At 45.0% G+C, this 20,389-nt stretch overlaps 2 protein-coding genes across 3 annotated transcripts in view; one reads left to right on the top strand and one right to left on the bottom strand.

Annotated features, from left to right (window-relative positions):
* LOC136511759 (dolichol-phosphate mannose synthase subunit 2-like) overlaps positions 1 to 12,024 on the top strand; it is a 178,194-nt gene extending 166,170 nt beyond the window's left edge. The window contains exons 5-6 of the mRNA XM_066505792.1: positions 11,085 to 11,178; positions 11,276 to 12,024. Coding sequence (XP_066361889.1) covers positions 11,085 to 11,178; positions 11,276 to 11,437 — 256 coding nt within the window. The 3' untranslated portion in view covers positions 11,438 to 12,024. The remainder of the gene's footprint in view (positions 1 to 11,084; positions 11,179 to 11,275) is intronic.
* A 1,423-nt stretch (positions 12,025 to 13,447) lies between these two features.
* Positions 13,448 to 19,864, bottom strand: LOC136512458 (exosome complex component RRP41 homolog). 2 transcript variants are annotated; one of them, XM_066506417.1, is made up of 12 exons: positions 19,458 to 19,864; positions 19,331 to 19,377; positions 19,135 to 19,195; positions 18,556 to 18,597; positions 18,412 to 18,479; positions 16,335 to 16,413; positions 16,202 to 16,238; positions 14,769 to 14,885; positions 14,598 to 14,683; positions 14,127 to 14,216; positions 13,944 to 13,997; positions 13,448 to 13,848 (listed from the first exon to the last, which is right to left on the bottom strand). In XM_066506417.1, the coding sequence occupies exons 1-11, from the start codon at positions 19,512 to 19,514 to the stop codon at positions 13,953 to 13,955; spliced, it is 729 nt and encodes a 242-aa protein (XP_066362514.1). In that variant the 5' UTR covers positions 19,515 to 19,864; the 3' UTR covers positions 13,448 to 13,848; positions 13,944 to 13,952. The 2 variants fall into 2 exon arrangements, with proteins under 2 accessions (XP_066362514.1, XP_066362513.1); XM_066506416.1 differs by having other exon boundaries at positions 13,451 to 13,857.
* Between the last annotated feature and the right edge of the window lie 525 nt (positions 19,865 to 20,389).

The following is a 20,389-nucleotide window of genomic DNA, read 5'->3' as shown; positions in this document are numbered from 1 at the left end:
TTTGTTTTTCTCTTTCTTCTTTCCAAGTCCAAGCACTTGATCATCACCATGGCATCATCATCATCATGCTATGATCTTGATTTGCTTCATGACTTGGAGTGTGCTACCTATCTCATGATCACTTAATAAACTAGGTTAGCACTTAAGGTTTCAACAATTCATCAAAATCAAACTAGAGCTTTCAGTTGGGCTCCTGCTGGTAGCTCTTGAGGTCCTAGGAATTCATAGGATGGACATACATCCTCTAGAAATTTTTGACAAAGACCCTCTTGAGATCCGCCCAGTCACGGATGCTATCGGGCGAAAGGAATTCGAGCCATGCTCGAACATGCTCCCCCACACAGATGGGGAGGTACTGGATGATAAAGTAGTCATCATCCACTCCTTCGGCTTGGTAGGTGAGCCAGAAGTCTTCGAGCCATATACCGGGGTTCGTCTCCCCAGTATACGGCGCTTTCTAGATACGATGACCAAAGGCCCATGGCCCCGAGCCGTCTAGGCCGGGGCTCCAGTCATTTGGTCGGCCACCATGCCTAGGGTGCGTGTCCTCGCACTCCTTGATAGTTAGGCCGGGGCCCGTGCCACCTGCTCTCACCACCATTTGATGGGTGTTATCATCGTGTCGGGCATGGCATCGATTATTGATGTTGCTACGAGCATCATGGTTTGGCCTGAGCCATTCACGCATAGGTGGTCGGTGTAGAGCAGGCGCTGGGTTGGGCTATAGTGCAACCACGGCTTCCAGCTCCACACCCGGCAACTACTACGGTGAGTGGACAGAGCGATTTGACTAGTGTGGCCCCAGGCCCCTGGTTGGGCAAGAGGCCACAAGCCGGTGTCGCGATGCGGAGCTCTCCGCCTACTGAATGGCGGCGGTCTCCACCAGCACTCGGAGGTTCTAGTGGATTGTTTATTCTTAGGGGTCGGCAGGCTTGGGGAGGCCACGCAGAAGCATCACCGTAGCAACGATGTTCTGGCTAGCCCGAGCAAACTGAGGGGGTCATCCCCTTCGTCCAGTATGTTACGCTGGACCTGATAGGCATGACCTCAAGCGTCGCTCACCGGGCTACACGCATGTGGCGCAGTGTGATGCATCGAGCGCTCTAGCCCAGGCGACGGTTAGCTCTGCCGCCTTTGTCGTAACTCATTGCTGTGCTGCTACACACGTGCTAGGACCTACGCATGGGGGTCCAGAGGGGTGTGAGTCTGTAGAGACTCCACTACCTCCAGTGGCTATCCTAGGGCGTCCGCCATAGTGCACTCCTAGCATAGAGGGTGCCCAGGTGCCATGACATCACCGATACTAGAGCCATCACTTTTGACCTCATCATCGATGAGGTCGTGGAAGGAGGCGAGAGCGTAGCCCGCCATCCCCATGAACTTGGACATGAGAGGGAGCTGCATTAGCATCCTTCGGAGTCCCCGTGCATACGCGTCCACAGGGGACGCAAAGCCATAGGGGAACTGGTCGTACAGCGGTCGCGGTGGGGACAACAGGGTCCCTCTGGAGAGTCGACAAAATGTGTTAAATAGTGAGTAAAGAACAATATGTACATCACTCACCATGGGGTTTGAGCCCAGCATGGGCTCAAGGCGAAGCGCGGGTGTCTCGATGTTGAGGTCATCGAGTGACCTGTTGCAGTCGATGGAGGGCGCTCCTCCTCCAGTGGGCGCTGGGACAAGCGCCTCTTCGTGGAGGTGAAGTATGTTGAGCTGGTCAGCGACAAAGTCTAGACTCCCAAAGAGGAAGGTCTAGAGTGGCACGAAGATGGGAGGAGCCCACATCCCAGCAAGTGGGAGCATGAGAAACTCCAACGAGCCGAAGCGAATCATATCGCTCGAGCCCGCCATACCGAAGATGGTGGAAAGGTGGGTCATCCAATGACCAAAGGCATGAACGCATGGCATCCTCCCCACGGACGGCGCCAACTGTCGGTGCGAAAAGTGACCAACAAGTAAATATTTATAGTTTTGCCGTGCGTTGTGATCGGATGTGGCCTATAGCACTCAATGACACAAGATTTATACTGGTTCAGGCAACAGGCCCTACGTCCAGTTAAGGTCGGTCGGTGACTTTATTCCTGAGCCCAGGTGCTTGAAGTTTGCTGTGGGGTTACAAACAAATAAGGAATGAGAAGGGGGTGTAGAGGCCCGGTCGGACTCTGAACCAAGTGGAAAAGAGTGACGGATGCTTAAACGTGCACTAAGTAATAGAACATATGCTTTGTGTGTCCGAGCTTATCAGTTGTTGAGAGCGTGTAGACTGTGTAGCTATCGAGTCCTAGAGCTATTGAGCTGTCAAGTCGACTAGTCTTCGGGGGGGGGGATTTTAGGAGAGAGCCCATCCCCTTTTATAGTTGAAGGAAATGGCCTTACAAGTCAGAGAAAAAGAGAGAGTGTGTATATGTGCGCTGCCTAGTCTTGTTGTCCACACCATCGGGTACGGGATGGTCGTCGATGCCCATAATACTATTTATGTTCAGGCACATCTAGCAGGCTCTACCATGTTCGCCTGGTACGGCAAACGACGACGCCCATAATACTGTTTATACTCTAATGTGTCTGGTAGGCTCTACCGTGTTCGCTTGACATGCCCCGATGGCACCGTCCTGCAGGTACGCAGGGCATGGTAGGGTATAGTCATCGGTATTGTGGTTGACTTGAGCGCCTTACCTTATCTGCTCTGCCTGCTCTCCGTGCCCACACCGAGCAGGCGTCCCTGATCAGTCGTTCCCGGGCGGTCCCGACCGTGTCGGTCGGAAAAGAGCAACAAGCAGAGGTCCGGTGTATCCTCGATCAGAGAAGGGGGTCGGAGTCGGACTATGGTCCCACCTTGGCCAGGCCTTCCGGTCGGGGATCGGATCGTTGTCTCGGCCTGTCATTATGTATCTGGGCCGGCCCAGGCGCGTGCTGTCGCTGCGCCGCCTGCTGGGCCGGGTTTTGCAGGGAAGCGGGTCCATTGGGGACCCCGGGTTTATGAACCCGGCATCAACTATTAGCTAGGAAGTTGGTAACTATTAGTTCTACTAACGGGTTTGGAGGTGCTAAATAGGTGCCAGCATATTAAACAGGCTTTTGCTAATAATTAGCGCTAATTGCTAGTACTAGTGGATCCAAATAAACTCTTAGTTGCACCACAAATTTAATGAAGAGTTAATGATTTCAAACATCAAATATGTTTAGGCTTCCAATGCCTCATTTCCTTTGTGAGCTTCTTCGATATAGGGCATGCTTGGTCCCGACTAGTCTCAATATAGGGCGTGCTTCGCCTCACTGGCGCCAGGAATGAGAAACTGCTCACTAAAGCTAGCCTAAAGAAAAAGGACGCCCAAACAAAAAGTTTATTTAAAATGAAAAAGAGCTTGGCTCGATAAGAAGCACAAGCCTTGGAAAAAAAGAACGAATCATAAGAGGGATTATGTTCATTATTTTCTGAACCCTCTAGTTCAGGTGGTGCACATGCACGTACACAAGTTAGCTTCACACAAATATTGATGGTAAACTGCTCATGTAGGTACTTTACAAATCTGGAGATGATATTTCTTTGAAAAACTTACTTCTTTATTAACTTACATATACCATGACATATGACCTTCTGACTGGAAGTATGGAGGACTGTATGCCATGCCCATGTATAAGTGATCTGCTCCCAAGTGGATATAGTACATGTTAAGCTTTCTTTTGCGACAAATCAGTTATCCGGTGCTATGTGGAAAAATTTTAAGTTTTTTTGTTGCCATTTTGCAAGCATGATGATGGAAGTAGAACTCTAGTTCTGTATATATAATTTAGCTTTCATTTTTTTAACTCAATGTATCTTTCTTTTTATATGTTGCAAATGAGCATTCCAGTAGCATTGGTGTGCTTATTCGCTTCTGTTTTCCTTTTTGTTCTTTCTTCTGTTTTCTTTTTTTTTTGTCTCCCTTTTTTTTAGAATATTTTTGCCTCCCTTCTTTTTTTTAGCACTGTTTTTGGCTCCCTTCTGTTTTGCGGTTCTAGACCATGGGCCAGATCGCGTATATGGGCCGGCGTCCGGCGCGGCGTACGCCTCCGTGCTTATTCGCTGCGTGCCGTCGGATGCCCAACGAATGGCATCGGGAGTAGGGACGTCCCCCTGCCGTAGTCTTCGGTGTTAGAGCGACTCGTTCTCCGGACAGTTCACCCGTCTCCATCCTCTCTCTCTTCGTCCCGTTCAACCCGCGTGCTCGATCTCTCTCTTGGGAGCGACGAGACGACTGGACGGCAGACCGCCGCCGCCGCCTTACGCCAGGTGCGCAGGTCTTCGTGCCCTTCGCTAATTCTTCGCCGGGCCCTTCGTCGGCGAGGGGCACCCGATAGGTATGCCCGCCCCTTCTCTTCCGTTCCTGCTGTAGGAAACCGAGCACTCAAACCCTAACGTGAGCTATTTGACTATTTGTATTCGGTTCTGGTCTAATTACTAGCGTATACCTACTAATAACTTCGATTTTCTGACAAAAATTTTCGGGTGTACATGTATACACCCATGTCTCTGTCCGCTAGGATATCTAGCCACAGTGTTCAATTGGGTGTGCTCTAAGAGCAACTCCAAGAGCCTCTTTATATGCTTCCTAGAGATTTTGGTGAAAATAATGCCCTCCAATAGCTTCTTTAATTAGATCTCCAAATATTGCCATCCTTTTTTTTTTTGGATTTCTCGCTAGCCAAGGATACAGATACCAATTTTTATTCAGATGGCTCTCCAAAAAATGATTTAGAGAGTGAGTCTAAGAAAAACTCTTGGAGGTTCTCTAATGTATGGAGTATTATGCCATACATAAATTAGGCCACTTAAAGAGCTGATCTCCACTAATATTTGCAAAGTCTGGGTGTGCCCAGGCTCAAGAGGATACCCAATATCTGGCCATGATTTCTTGTGAAAATCATGCAACATACATGAATGCTGACTAAATTTTAGTTAGTTTCTTTTATGAAACTAAATTTTAGTTAGTTAGTGTCTATGACATAAAGTCCCAACGAAGTACGTTGGGCTCATTAAGGATATGTACAGCAATGTTGTGACTAGAGTTCGAACAAGTGATGGAGACACGGATGACTTCCCGATTAGGATAGGACTACATCAAGGGTCAGCTTTGAGCCCTTATTTGTTTGCTTTAGTGATGGATGAGGTCATAAGGGACATACAAGGGGACATCCCTTGGTGTATGCTTTTCGCAGACGATGTAGTGCTAGTTGATGAAAGCCGGACAGGAATGAATCAGAAACTGGAGTTATGGCGGGAGACTTTGGAGTCCAAAGGTTTTAGACTTAGTAGAACTAAAACTGAGTATATGAGATGTGACTTCGGCATTACTACTCGGGAGGAGGAAGATGTTAGTTTGGAAGGTCAAGTAGTGCCTAGGAAGGATACCTTTCGATATTTAGGATCAATGCTACAGAGGGACGGGGATATTGATGAAGATGTTAGCCATAGAATCAAAGCAGGGTGGATGAAGTGGCGGCAAGCGTCTGGTGTCCTATGTGACAAAAGGGTACCACAGAAGCTAAAAGGCAAGTTTTATAGGACGGCGATTAGACCTGCTATGTTGTATGGTGCAGAATGTTGGCCTACGAAAAGACGACATATTCAACAGCTAAGTGTCGCGGAAATGCGTATGTTGCGTTGGATTTGCGGTCATACAAGAAGGGATCGAGTTCGGAACGATGATATACGTGAGAGATTAGGGGTAGCGCCAATTGAAGAAAAGCTTGTCCAACACCGGTTGAGATGGTTTGGACATGTGCAACGGAGACCTCCAGATGCACCGGTGCGTAGTGGAATCCTAAGTCAGGATAGTAACGTGAAGAGAGGGAGAGGAAGACCGAAGTTGACTTGGGTAGAGGCAATAAAAGGAGACTTGAAAGGATGGAATATACCCAAAGACTTAGCCTTAGATAGGAGTGCTTGGAAGACAGCTATTCACGTGCCTGAACCTTGATTGCTTCTGTTGGGTTTCAACTCTAGCCTACCCCAACTTGTTTGGGACTTAAAGGCTTTGTTGTTGTTGTTGTTGTAGTGTCTATGCATGTGATGAATTGCTTTGTTAAATTATTCTTATATGTTTCCATCTGCCATAAGCTATCGGGTTACCATAAAAATGCCTTATTATCTCTTACAAAAGGTGATTATTGTAGGGGTTATGGTTTGGATGGCAAGAATTATACAATGCTCTCTATTTCATCCTCCGTATGTATGAAGAAATAGTCCGTAACTACGCATATATATCATTGCAAATACCAAGAACTGGAAATGGATGATGATAATGGGCTTGAGCTTAGTTTGGGCCTATCTTTGGGCGGGTCATCAGGGAAGGCCAAGGCTAGAGATGCACCTCTAGAACCAAAAGCAGAACCCCAAGTGGAAGAAAGCAGTAGTAAAACCATATTCAACATATTCATGGAGTTATCCTACATGGTCCCATTTCTCCTCTCCCACATATTTGCAACCAAATCCACACCAACCTGCATTTTGATATGTAGCTTGTCTGCCAATATCACAATAGCATTCTCTGTTTCTCCCCTTTTCCATAAGCAGCGAAACAACACTCAAGTTATAAAGAAATCAAGAAGTTCAAATGTGAAATTTTGTTTCTGTACCATTTTTTTAACGTAAAATTTTTGTTTATGTACCATATCAACTGCAATACTACGCTAACAAAACCACTTGTTTTCTAATAATGGTAATGATCATAAGAGGAAACGCAAATGATGAAATCAACATCTTACGTGTAAAATGCACACCTTTCTTTCAGTTCCATCTCAATTTAGCAGTGTGGAGTCTAAACTACAACATTAAAGGCTTTATTCTCAATTCAGAAAAGGGAATCGGCATATACAAAGACATACATCACAAGGGCGGATCTAGTAAACGGAAGGGACATGGGTGGTGTAAACCCGATAATTTTTTGCAAAAAAGTTAGAAGTTAGTAGGCATCAAATAACCATATAGCTTGAGGTTAGAATTTGGGAACTCGATTTCGCATAGCATACAGGGAAGAGAAGGGTGTGGGAATACCTGGCGGGCGCTCTTCGCCGGCCAAGAGATCGGCGAAGGCCTCGGCACCTATCGTAGGGCGGTAGCGGCGGCGGTAGCCCAACTAGGACCCGATCTGGGAAGAGGGAGGCTCGATCTAGGAAGAGGGACCGTTGCGGTGCGAGACAGGCGGCGGCGGCGGCGGCGTACGGATGACAGGTACGCGAGGGAGACGAGAACGAGGGAGGTGGTGGCCGGTGCCGAGATGGAAAAAGGGTTATTTGGATTCATGCCATTATAATTTTAGATGTTTGGAGAAACGCCATTACTATTCGCCTATTTTGAAGCATGCCATTACAATTCTCCGTTTTCCACAAATATGCCACAGAATACGTATGGACACGGCCTGGGCCCAGCTGCAAGCGTATACGAAGATGTATACTTCATCACAGCCTCTCCCCTGTCACTGACACTCGGGCTCCACATGTCATCTTCTTACTCCTTCCCTCCTCATCTTCCCTTGCTGAGCGCGTCGATGGCGATGGCGAGAAGCAGCAGCAGCAGCACGTGGCCGAGTAGCAGCAGCAGCACGCGGGTGAGCGGAGCTCGCGGCACCTCCGCGCTTGCCGACGACCAGGAACATCAGGCTCCCCAGCAGCTGAGGCACCTGCACGCCCGACTGCCACAGCTGCGCGTGGCCATCGGCGCCCTCGAACACCGAGCACGAGTTCTGCATGGACATGGACACAGACAGTGCCGCTGCGACGACGCCCGCCGCCAGGACTAGGAGCGTGGATGTGAGGTCGAGATGGGGCAGCGCCGATGAGGAGGTGAGCTCCATGAAAATTGTAGTCGGGAAGGGGCCTCGTCGGAGCTCCTGCGCGGCCATGGCGGGGCGGAGCTCCCGCGTGACCATGGTGGGGCGGAGCTCCAGGTGCACGCCCGCCGGCACCTAAGGGAGGTCGAGGTGGATCAAGGGGGCGAGCTTGGGCTGGGATTGTGGCGGCGCTCGCAGATCGGAATGGCAGCGGCTAGCCGAAGCTCTGCTGCTGCTCGGCGGCGCTTCGCACGAGCTCGGAGCGAGCAAGAGAGAGAGAGAGAGAGAGCAGAGAAGACCAAGAAGAAGCTGCTCGCCTGCGACGCTGCTGCCATCCTTCGCCCACTCTCAGGTTCGCGCCTGCGTGCTGCTGCGCCTCCACCGGACGAGAAGGCAGCAGTGCCATGGCCGGCGAGCGCGCGCGAGCAGGCCGCCGCGCTGCTATTCCTGGTCGTTGGTAAGCACGGAGGTGCCGCGAGCTTCGCTCACCCTCGTGCTGCTGCTACTTCTCGCCATCGCCATCGACGCGCTCAGCAAGGGAAGATGAGGAGGGAAGGAAGAAGAAGATGACATGTGGGGCCCGCGTGTCAGTGACAGGGGAGAGAGGCTGCGATGAAGTATACATCTTCGTGTACGCTTGCAGCTAGGCCCAGGCCGTGTCCATACATATTCTGTGGCATATTTGTGGGAAACGAAGAATTGTAATGGCATGCTTCAAAATAGGCGAATAGTAATGGCGCAAACATCGAAAATTATAATGGCATGAATCCAAATAACCCTTTTTTCCCATCTCGGCACCGTCCACCACCTCCCTCGTTCTCGTCTCCCTCGCGTACCTGTCATCCGTACGCCGCCGCCTATCTCGCACCGCAACGGTCCCTCTTCCTAGATCGAGCCTCCCTCTTCCCAGATCGGGTCCTAGTTGGGCTACCGCCGCCGCCGCCCTACGATAGGTGCCGAGGCCTTCGCCGATCTCTTGGCCGGCGAAGAGCGCCCGTCAGGTATTCCCACACCCTTCTCTTCCCTGTATGCTGTGCGAAATCGGGTTCCCAAATTCTAACCTCAAGCTATATGGCTATTTGATGCCTACTAACTTCTAACTTTTTGCAAAAAATTATCGGGTTTACACCACTCATGTCCCTTCCGTTTACTAGATCCGCCCCTGTGATGTATGTCTTTGTATATGCCGATTTCCTTTTCTGAATTGAGAATAAAGCCTCCAATGTTGTAGTTTAAACTCTACACTGCTAAATTGAGATGGAACTGAAAGAAAGGTGTGCATTTTACACGTAAGATGTTGATTTCATCATTTGCGTTTCCTCTTATGATCATTACCATTATTAGAAAACAAGTGGTTCTGTTAGCGCAGTATTGCAGCTGATATGGTACAGAAACAAAATTTTTACGTTAGCTGATATGGTACAGAAACAAAAATTTTACGTTAAAAAAATGGTACAGAAACAAAATTTCGCATTTGGACTTCTTGATTTCTTTATAACTTAAGTGTTGTTTCGCTGCTTATGGAAAAGGGGAGAAACAGAGAACACTATTGTGATATTGGCAGACAAGCTACATATCAAAATGCAGGTTGGTGTGGATTTGGATGCAAATATGTGGGAGAGGAGGGATGGGACCATTTAGGATAACTCCATGAATATGGTTTTACTATCTTCACGTTGAAAAAGTAACAAATTTCAACAATGCATGGATCATTTCGAAGCACCACAGTGACTGCGCCTTTGAAGTTGCTTCTTTAGAGATACAGGCAGAGGCAGTGATGCATGCAATTTATGAAGCCGATCTGTGGTGCCAAACTGGTACGAAAGGCCTAGTGGTGTTGAGGTTTTGTTCAATGACATGCAGCTCTCCTGTGTGTTGGAGGAAAAAAAATGTACTACCCCTGTTTTAAAATATATGTTGTTTAGGACAAGGCTTGTCCTAAACGTCATATATTTAAATAGGAGGGAGTAATAAATTTAGAAATTATTTCAATATGTGGGAAACAACTCCTGAACTTTAAGCTAATAACATGTGCAAGTAATGTAAACAGAAAATGCTGTGCAGCCAAGATGAATTGCACTTGGTATCACTCAGTTATTCCTATAGTTCTACTTTTAAGTCACTGGGACAAAATAAAATGTTCATTGTAGTAGTATACCTGCCATACTGAATAAAAGAAAACAACTCAGGGTTTTTTTTGCTGTTCGAGTAGCCAACTCAATTATGTACAAATAAGCAACCAACACTTTGTACTTAAGGCATGTAAAGAAGGGAGATGTGTGTAGTCTGAGCTCATGAACCACTTTTACAAATCAGTATAGTAAAACTGAGCAGCTACCAGGACAGACATTTTGCTTAAGGATCTGTATAAAGTTGTGTAAAGTGATGTAATTGTCTTCAATACTGGGTAAGTGGGGTATAGTAAACAGTCCTAGTGTTCCCTCGTTTGATTTCCTACTTTTAGAACTGCTGACATCCTCGACCTCTAGGCTTTCAACTTCTGTATAGGATGCCCATTCCAATTTGTTATTTGAGAATTTATGTTACTTACCTGAAATTACTGTATCATATCATGTTAGCTGCTAACATACTCTTTTACAACAAAATAAACAGGAAGTAAAACAATGCTTGGATTTTCTAATATGGGAGTTTGGTTTTCCAGTGATAGTACTGTTTCCTGCTCCGTCATAATAGAAATTTCTAGTTGTGTTTGATGCTTGCAGTTGTAGCAATCTGGCGTAGTGGCATCACTATTGTAATCTTTATATCACTTTGCACAGATATGCAGTACAATAGGAACTGCAGCATATCCAGATGTGCAATGCCTAAATTTGGGATTTAGGCACTTTATGACATGGCACATTGCAGTATACGAGTGCTAGTAAACTATTATTTTTCTGTTTTAACTGTTATTTTCTTGTTTGTTTCTCTTGCATTTGTGACATGGCACATTGCACATTGGTAAAACAGTGGATTTAGGCACTTTATGACATGGCACATTGCGTATTGGTAAAACAGTGGATTGGCGGCTCATCTCTCTTGATAAAAGTTCATTCAGTTTAGGCTATGTGGCAATTTTGTTGAAACTCAGATTATTGTTTTTTTTTATGGAAACAGCAAGCGAATCCCCTCCTAGAACGTACTTTTAAAATCAAAGGGAACAAGCATTCAAGAATATGTGCAGTTCAGATTATGAGCCCATCATAGAACAATTTTTTTCTTCTTTGGATTGTGATAATCATTCATCTCATAAGGTTTTTCATCTACTACTTTCAGACAAATGGAACTGGGTGATAAGGTAGTCGGTTTTCTACTGACTTTGACAAGCTTATCCATATTTACATACTATACATTCTGGGTCATCATTTTGGTTAGTGATTTCTAAGCTTTTTTCAGTTTCAGTTCAAGTAGAACTATTATGACTTTATTTCTGAATGGTTATTTTGTTCCTCTTGTTCCCACCCTAGCCATTCGTTGACAGCGATCACTTTGTGCACAAGTACTTCCTGCCTCAAGAGTATGCGATTTTGATACCAGTGCTGGCCGGCGTAGTTCTCCTTTCATTCCTGAGCGTCTTTGTGGGTCTTGTGATGCTTAAGTCAAAGAAGAAGAAGAAGAAGACCACTTGATCGGGTTTGTCATCTGCACTGCAGTGTTATTCGCTTACTGTGATGGACTACATGAGTTCGGAGTATCTAATTGCTAGAAGCTCGGTTCTGTAATCAGTTCGGTCATACTTTAAAGGCATTTCATTTGTGATTTGGATGTATTTTTTGTATTTTTATTCTGGTGGTCAACTAAGAAGGGCAGGCCTGGTGCAGTGTTGACTGGTGAGAGCTGTCTCACTGAGTCACCAGGTCGTGGGTTCGAAGTAGCCTTTCTGTAGATTTTGCGGGGGAAAGACTTGTTTCGGTTTATCCCTTCTCTATACCCCACTCGTGTGGGAGCTGCTGGCATTGGGTTTGCCCCTTTATTCTGGTGGTCAATTCAGTGTTCATCAAAACTCTAGTTAAAGGTCACATATCATATTTGGACTGAACATTCTTTTAAAGGTGGAACGGTTGACAGTGACTAAAAGACGACCTCTCACTCATCCTCTATTGAACCTTGGGGTAGTTACTTGTTATCCAAGCTTTCAAATTCAACAGCTATTGTAATTAGATCAGAAACATGCCCTCAGCTAGAAAACGGATCGGATATGGACGGATATTACCGATATTACATTTGTTTTCATATTTCTGTCTGAATTCGGATTTGAATACGGATAGTGTCAACTATGTCGGATAGGATACGATTGGATATCGACATTATAAATATGCGATTTGAGTATTCGGATACGGATACGGATACGGTATCAGATGTTGGATATCTAGACTCGGATACGGATAGATCTCAATCCCTCTAAACGGATTCGGTTTCGAATACGGTCGGAAAATATCCGTACCATTTTTATCCCTACCCTCAGCCTTCCAAAACCGACTTTGGACTGTGCTACAGTTAATGAACTTGGCAAGTTAGCATCCTTTGTGCCTCTGGACGGTGTCAATTTACCATCCACCAGCCAATGGAGCAGCTTCATACTAACCTCGGAGATTTGGAAAGAGAGGGGTGCTAGAAAGTAAAATGAAGAGGCGAAACTTGCCTAGGTGATTTGGGATTTGGAAAGAGAGGGATGCTAGAAAGTAAAATGAAGAGACGAGACTCGGGGGGTGCAGCAGAAGCCAAAAAAACACAGCGAGATACAGAGATTATCCCCTTGAGCTGAGCTGAGCTGATGATGTGTTCTTAAGCTTGGTGTGTGTGTGTGTGTGTGTTTTCCTTGTTTTTTTTTGGCTGTATGGTCGACTCTTCTACATCTCAAGCTAAAAAATATCCTACACAACTTCCGAGTCCCAAGTATTTGCACCTCAGACCTCAGTATATGCTTCAGTTGCTGTATTCAAGAGTTATGCAACTTTGCTTGGGAACAAGCAAGACGGAGCTAGAAATTACGTATAAGAGAGGTCTAAGTGCTAAAATATAAATTGTCAAGGGATAAAATCAACAATTTTTGTTAAAAAAAATCACATAGCAAAACTTTATGTACATAGAAGGGTTGAAAAAAGCAACTTCAATAGTACTAAATTCGTTCCAAATTTTAATTCGTTTTTACCTCAAGTTTGACCACTCGTCTTATTTAAAAATTTATGCACAATATCATTTTTTTTTGGCTTGCTTTATTAACAAAAGTTCTTCAATAATGACTTAAATTTAACTATGTTAGCACAAATTTTTTAAATAAGACGAATGGTCAGGTCAAAAAAGTCAAAACAAACTATAATTTAAAATGGAGAGAGTACGCCGTAAAACAAGTCCCCTACTTGTCTGAGTAGGGTGCCCCCTGTCGGTGTGTGGGAGTGGAGGGGTGGGTTTCATAGCAAATGCAATAAAACTAGGCAGCACTGTAGCATTGCCCACAAATGCTCTACCAAATGCTCCGTTCGCTTTCCTAAAAAAAAAAAAGCTAAGACAATGTTCTGGCTGATTTATTTGTTGTGAGAGAAAAACACTATTCTAGCTAAGAAAACAAGCTGAAAAAAACGAATTATAAGAGAAGCGAATAGGGCCAAAGTGGAGGGAGGGATTTTGGGGGCGCCTTGATTTGGGGCTGAGCAGGAGCCCCACTGGACCTTCTCCTTTAAAAAAAAAACAGTTTACAGGAACTGTCACAAAAATTCCAATAACACCTTACGGAGGATTAGCAGTACAATGTCACCCTCAATTTATATCAGTTTACAGGAATTACTGAGTATTACAATTCCAGGTTCCTCATAATTTTAAACATGGAAGCATATCTTGTATCTCTGATGATGACAAGCTGCCTTGAACAACTTCTGATGACTTGCACATACTCCCTTGGAAGTTCAAGCAAGCCAAGGAAGTTCCTGTGCACAGCAATACGATGCACAAAAGCCATCCATCCACAACCAGTAAGACATTTTAATGGCTGTGTGATGTCCATTGTTGGGTCAGCAATCTTCGACAAGTTCAGGTCATTAATCTGCATGCACTGCCGAGTATGGAGATAAACCATTTTAGTTTTACCCAGACTAGTCAAGGCTTCAAGTGTAAACAAACTGGGCAAATGGGATGCACCTCCTAAGGTTAACCACGCTGACACTCAAGCTTCTTTGTGTTCTCCAATAGCACCTGTTTCAGAACGATCGTCAACAACCCAGAAGTTCCAAAGGTCAACGACTGGTAGAAGTCAATGTAAACAGAAAAAGAACTAATAAAATGCAGGCAAGAATAATGGAATATCAACAAAAAGTTGTTTACCTCTCGGATGTAACTTGCAATTGCTTTGCACCCTTCTATTGCAAGCCCCGTTACATTTTCAAATGTATCCATCGGTAATTTTGCATCCATCTGAAACAGTACTTTTTAAGTTGCTTCCTTCTGATGCTAACAAAAGAATAATACTATGCAGTAATCAAACACAAAAGATGTATTTCACAGGAGAAAAACTGACAACAACAACAACAACAACAACAAAGCCTTTTAGTCCCAAGCAAGTTGGAGTAGGCTAGAGTTGAAACCCAACATGAGCCCCTATTCAGCGAAACATACCACAAGACATTAAAAAAATAATTTAATTTCAGCCACTCAACTATTTGCAATAACATTGTTTAAGAAGAAATAACATTGTATTGTAGGTATTAAAATGCAATAAAACATATATAATTTGATTGGGCCTAGAGACAGAGAATCTTGAGGAGGCAAGAATGTGATTCATGATCTTTCTACTACCTGAAGCAAAGTCACTTTGTCCATCTTTGCAAGAATGCCAACGGTGACATCGGAACCCCCAGCACTGTCTTCGAGGTAATTCAGGTCTGGCATAGTACATTAGAATTATTTGAATTTTATTTATACCATAAGATTACTATTAAAGATATGAAAATTAGGTAGGTGTCTTACCAAGCAAAGGAGTAGAACACAGATATCCAGCACTACAAGATGTGACAATGTCTCGCATTGGAATCCCAGCATCTGCAAGAGCTAGTGTTGCAGCATTGATGCAAGCTGACCTTGTTCCTGTTGTACACATGGTCATGGTCAAGAAGATAATAATTTTTGAAGCAAAAACTATGGTTAAATTATTTCCAAGAAACAAAAGAATAATATGCCATAGCATGAGTACCGATTAAAATTGGGCTTCATCAAGGGTCAGCCTTAAGCCCGTATCTCTTTGGCTTGGTAATGGATGAGGTTACCAGGAACATACAAGGGGATATCTCTTGGTGTATGTTGTTGCTGATGATGTAGTGTTAGTGGACGAAAGTCAGGCGGAAGTAAATAGGAAACTAGAGTTATGGCGGCAAACCCTTGAGTCTAAAGGTTTTAGATTGAGCAGAACTAAAACCGAATACATGAGATGCGACTTTAGCGGAGTTGTACAAGAGGAGGGAGATGTGAGTTTGGAAGGTTAAGTAGTGCCTAAGAAGGATACCTTTCGGTATCTGGGATCTATGCTACAAAGGGATGGAGATATTGATGCGGATGTTAGCCATAGAATCAAAGCAGGGTGGATCAAGTGGCGACAAGCTTCTGGCATTCTCTGTGACAAGAGGGTACCACAAAAGCTAAAAGGCAAGTTCTATAGAACATCGATTAGACCGGCTATGTTGTATGGAGCAGAATGTTGGCCTACAAAGATTCGACATGTTCAACATCTGAGTGTTGCAGAAATGCGTATGTTGCGATGGATTTGCGGTCACACAAGAATGGACCGAGTTCGGAACGATGATATATGTGATCGCCTAGAGGTAGCACCAATTGAAGAAAAGCTTGTCCAACATCGGTTGAGATGGTTTGGCCATGTCCAAAGGAGACCTCCAGAGGCACCAGTGCATTATGGAGTCCTAAGCCAAAGCTAATAATATGAGGAGAGGTAGAGGAAGACCAAAATTGACATGGAAGAGGCAATAAAAAGAGATTTGAAAGCTTGGGATATACCTAGAGATCTATGTTTGAATAGGAGTACTTGGAAAGCAGCTATTGAAGTGATTCAACCGTGACTTGGGGCTCTTGGTGGGTTTCAACTCTAGCCTACCCCAACTTGCTTGGGACTGAAAGGCTATATTGTTGTTGTTGTTGTATACTGGGTAATGTAGCTAAGGGAAGTCACACATCATAAGTGGTATACATTCTCCAGCTTGTCTCATCATGCAAAAAAGCATAAATCTAGATTTACTCAGCCCACGGAAAAAAATGCCCTTGCTTGACCTCATTTTAGCACATAACAAAAAAAAAAAAAATTTGTTCCAGAATAAATAATAGAGGGGTTCTGAGAGTAAATACAGCCTGGAGACAACTTCAACAGTCAGAAAGTAGGAAAGAAGAACACCTACCGCCATCAGCTTGAAGAACTTGGACATATATATCAATCTGCAAAAAAAGTATAACAAGCATTGGAAGTTGGCTCTGATATCATATAAAAAATCTGAAGTTTTTTTAAAGGACACGTCACTAAACAGAACCAACCTGTGAGCGTGGCATTAAATGTGTTAATATGCTTGCCTCCATTGTCTGTCGAATAACAAGAGAAATTTCTGTTGATCGCCTGCCAGATGATTGTAGTGTTAGTTCACTATCATAGTTATATGGGAAATGAAACACCATGTACCTTCAAGCTAAATCCACTTTAGTTCGCTACTTTAGTTTATGCAACTTATATCTATTTTGCGCATTGGGTGTTCACCCCAACAGCAAATAAAGCAAGTCAACTAAATTGTACTGCAGCAATGCAGCACTGTTTGTTACGCTGGATGCTACTCATGAAATTTCTGATCTTAACCATGACCTACTTTTTTTTAATGGAAAACAGGAGGGGCACGCCCCTGATGATTATAACATATTAGAATATATAGAGAGAAAAGTTCATAAGTACAAACACAAAGGGACAAAAAAGGAACAACCGGAGAAAGGAACTAAGAAAAAGAATAAGATCAAGGCACTGAATTACAACCAGTGTTTTCAAGTCGTCCGATTAATCATGATTAATCGTGACTAATCATCCTTATCAGTCCTTAGTGACCGATTTGGGGCACCGAGGCGACTAGCTCGATCAGAAAGCTGGTCGTTGGATTAATCGAAGAGTAATCGCGATTAATCGTCCGACGAGGACATGGACGACTAGTTTGGTTGCTCTGTTTTTTGGGCCTGTTTAACTAGGCCTATATGTGGCCTATTGGGCTTGCAATTTGGAGATGGAGATGGAGGCTTTAATTTTAATGTTGATTTTCTTAATTAGATGGCTAGTTGCCTACTTTTGTTGGACTGTTAAATGTCAATGTTTGTGACTCTGTGTTGAACACTTTAGCTTATGTGTACTGAACTTGTTTGGTTATGTAATATGCTGGCTGTGTGGCTGCTATGGTCTGCTATGTGCTAGCTGCTATGGTCTGCTGCAGCAGTGCTGCTGTTGAGCTGTGTCAAGATCAAGACTACATTAGTGTTGTTAATTATGGTTTTCTTTGGTATTTTAGGCTTCCAGCAGCAAGTCAGCAAAGAAATGAAGTTTGGGACATGAATATGGACCTCTGGACATGGCAGAAAAGAGAAGAAAACAACTCCCACAAGTAAGTCACCAGCTAAACACTAATGTAGTCTTGATGCTTGCTTTATTGTGTATACTAAAAAGGGGCGTACCCAGTGCAGAGAGCTCCCGCTCTGTGCGGGGTCTGGGGAAGGGTGTTAGTGGCAAGCCTTACCCTCGCCTGTGCAATGCGAGGAGACCGCGACTCGAACCCGGGACCTTCCGGTCACAGGCGGTAAGACTCTACCGCTTGCACCAGGCCCGCCCTTCATTGTGTATACTATATAGTATATATAGGTATATATATAGTAGGTATATATGTCCTGATATATAGGACGACCAGGGGTCGACTAGGCTCGACTAATCGGCCTGGTCGACGACTAATCGCGATTAGTCTCCTGGTCGGTCCCATGGCGACTAGGTTCGACTGGACGACTTGAAAACATTGATTACAACTTAAATTACCAATATGGCTGGGAATTGGGGAATTAGGCAAAGAGGTGGAGGCAAATTCACCCTCTCAAGAGGTGGAGGCCAGGTTAGATGAATTAGGGACAACTGTTTGCTTGCTAAATTCAATAGCCAATGCCTTTGAGAGCTCAGTGCCTAAGAAACCAATCTAACAAACTGACTACCAAACAAGCTAATTTTCCTCTGAAGAAACAAAACAAACCAACTAATCCCATCGCTAATCCTCTGTTGCATCTGTGGGCACTGCTGCGATGGGCTGGACATGTCAGGCTTCTAGCGACATTGGCATGTGCAGCCAACAAAGCCATCCATAAAAACATCTGACAGCAATACACTTACTGAGGATTCTTTACTCTATTGGGAAAGTCAATTGTGATTTTGAAAACACAGGATGCACGGAAAAGAAGCTTGTTGATAAGGTAGAGAGAAAAATAATACACATTTGCCACGTCAGAAATCTATTCTGATAGTAAATGAACCAGAAGCTGTGAATGCCCAAGGACTGGGCTGTTCTTTTTAATCAAATTTTACTGTGTTCAAGTTGGAATGTACCTGTCACCCTTCGGTTTTCTCCTCCGATCTCCTGTACTAAATTCTGCCATCCTATACTCACAACGAACCTGCATACAGAACACTCTCAGGAACACATCAGAAAGGACAACCTCGAAAGAATGCACTTGGGCAGTGAAACTTTACCAAAGCATCGTTGCTGTTTAATTGCTGACCTTTGTTCTGAACCTGAATGAACAATCCAAGAGCATGAACTTTTAGTTATTTGGTTACACTGAAAAGTAAATTGCTCTTCCTGACAACGGGAAGAAGAAAATAAGGAGGTACGAAAGCAATAGAAGGTTAAGCCCTATGACTCTCAGGGTTCCCTGGTGTTGTAGTATAACAGTAAGGAAAGAACGCGAGTGATTGAAATTTCCATAAAAGTTCTCCAGTATATCTCAAGAAAGAACAGTGTGTATAAACAAATAATGTTTTACTGTCCAGAGGCCATTCTGGATCCTAGTGGTTTTCAAACACTCTTCATGCATATGGAGAATGTAAACAATAGACTAGTTTTTCCATATGATCCCCACTTCACTGAAAAAGACCCCTGAAGAATAAACTAAGGTCAGGTTGGCTCAGAGAATTCAACTACAGACCAAACAGAACACGACTAAACGTAGGCTTCTGAGAGACATTTCCTCGAACACGTGGTGCACATGACCTATGTATCACGATTCACACACGCACGCCGAGATACACAAATAGGATCAGGGGAATCACCTCTCGAGGGCCGTAGACTGCGGCGATGACTCTGGTGTTGCCCATCTCGAACAGCGCCGACCTGCACAGAGCAACAACAACAACAAAAAAAAACAGCAGAAACGATCAAAAGCGAGCGCCGTACCGCCGTCCGCAATCCTAATCGAATAGTCATTCGTTTCGCTCTCGTTCATCGGAGGAGGGGAACCTTACTCACCCGTCCGCGCGCGCAACGACGCCGACCTCGCCCTTGAGTTGCCGCATCTGCTTGACGTCAAACGCCGGGTGAGATAGAGTTGGGCGCATGAACCGCGCGAGGGGGAAAGCGGGGGAGGAGGCATCACCTCGTTGGGGCGGCGGCCGTCGACGCGGAAGCCGGTGAGAGGGTTCACGTACTCCATCGCCGGAATCGCCGCTGGATCTCCGTGTCCTAGTGACGCGCCGCAGCTAGGGAGGACGCAGCGAGGCGAGGGGACAAGTGAGGCGAGGGTTTTTGGTGGGTTCGAGTCGTGTCTTGCCCCCTGGACCCGCGGTGTCGCCCGACCTGATGGCGGAATTTTGAAGCTCAGCTACCCGGCGGAACCAGGATTTTGCTAAGAGGCCGCGGGGCCGAGCGGGCTGGGTGCCGCCGCGACGGCGCCGACGAGTGCGAGGTGCGACCGGGAGGCGGGAGCAGCGGCGCGTGATACGAGCGGGAGGCGGAAGAGCCGCGAGCAGCGCGCGACGGCGTGAGCAATCGACTGATTCCGTGGTCTGCCCTACTCTCCTTTTTATTGGGCTGTTCATTGTTGGGCCAAACTGAAGACCTGTTCCTAACAAATTTGGGCCGCGACTAGGACCATGGGCCTGCTGGCCCTAGGCCTGGGCCCGCCCTGCCCAACTCTATTCAGGCTCCGTTTGGATTGAATTGTGTTCATAGAAATGGAGGCCCAATTCCAAACGCAGTTGTATTTGAAATGTTGTGTGATTCTAATACGGAGGATGTTTGGATGGCGCTAGAGATTGCTTGCTAGACTTTAACAAACCTCCAAATTTCAATTCCTATTTGGATGCAGAGTATCGATGAATTGGTGCTTTTCTAAGTTAGAACATGAGAATACTTTGTCATATGTTGCCAAAAGGAGGTTTAGAAATTACAAGATTAATAAAAAAACAGTTTAAACGGATAGATTAGATTGTATGGTCATCTAACGTTCAGTATTAAACCTATGAAACATATTATAAAAGACTAGATAGAACAATTTAAATTTATCTAACTTATGATTGTACATATATG

Source organism: Miscanthus floridulus, chromosome 16 (genome assembly GCF_019320115.1).
Source record: "Miscanthus floridulus cultivar M001 chromosome 16, ASM1932011v1, whole genome shotgun sequence".
In the NCBI taxonomy this organism is placed as follows: domain Eukaryota; kingdom Viridiplantae; phylum Streptophyta; class Magnoliopsida; order Poales; family Poaceae; genus Miscanthus; species Miscanthus floridulus.
This window is presented reverse-complemented; position numbering and strand designations above follow the sequence as displayed.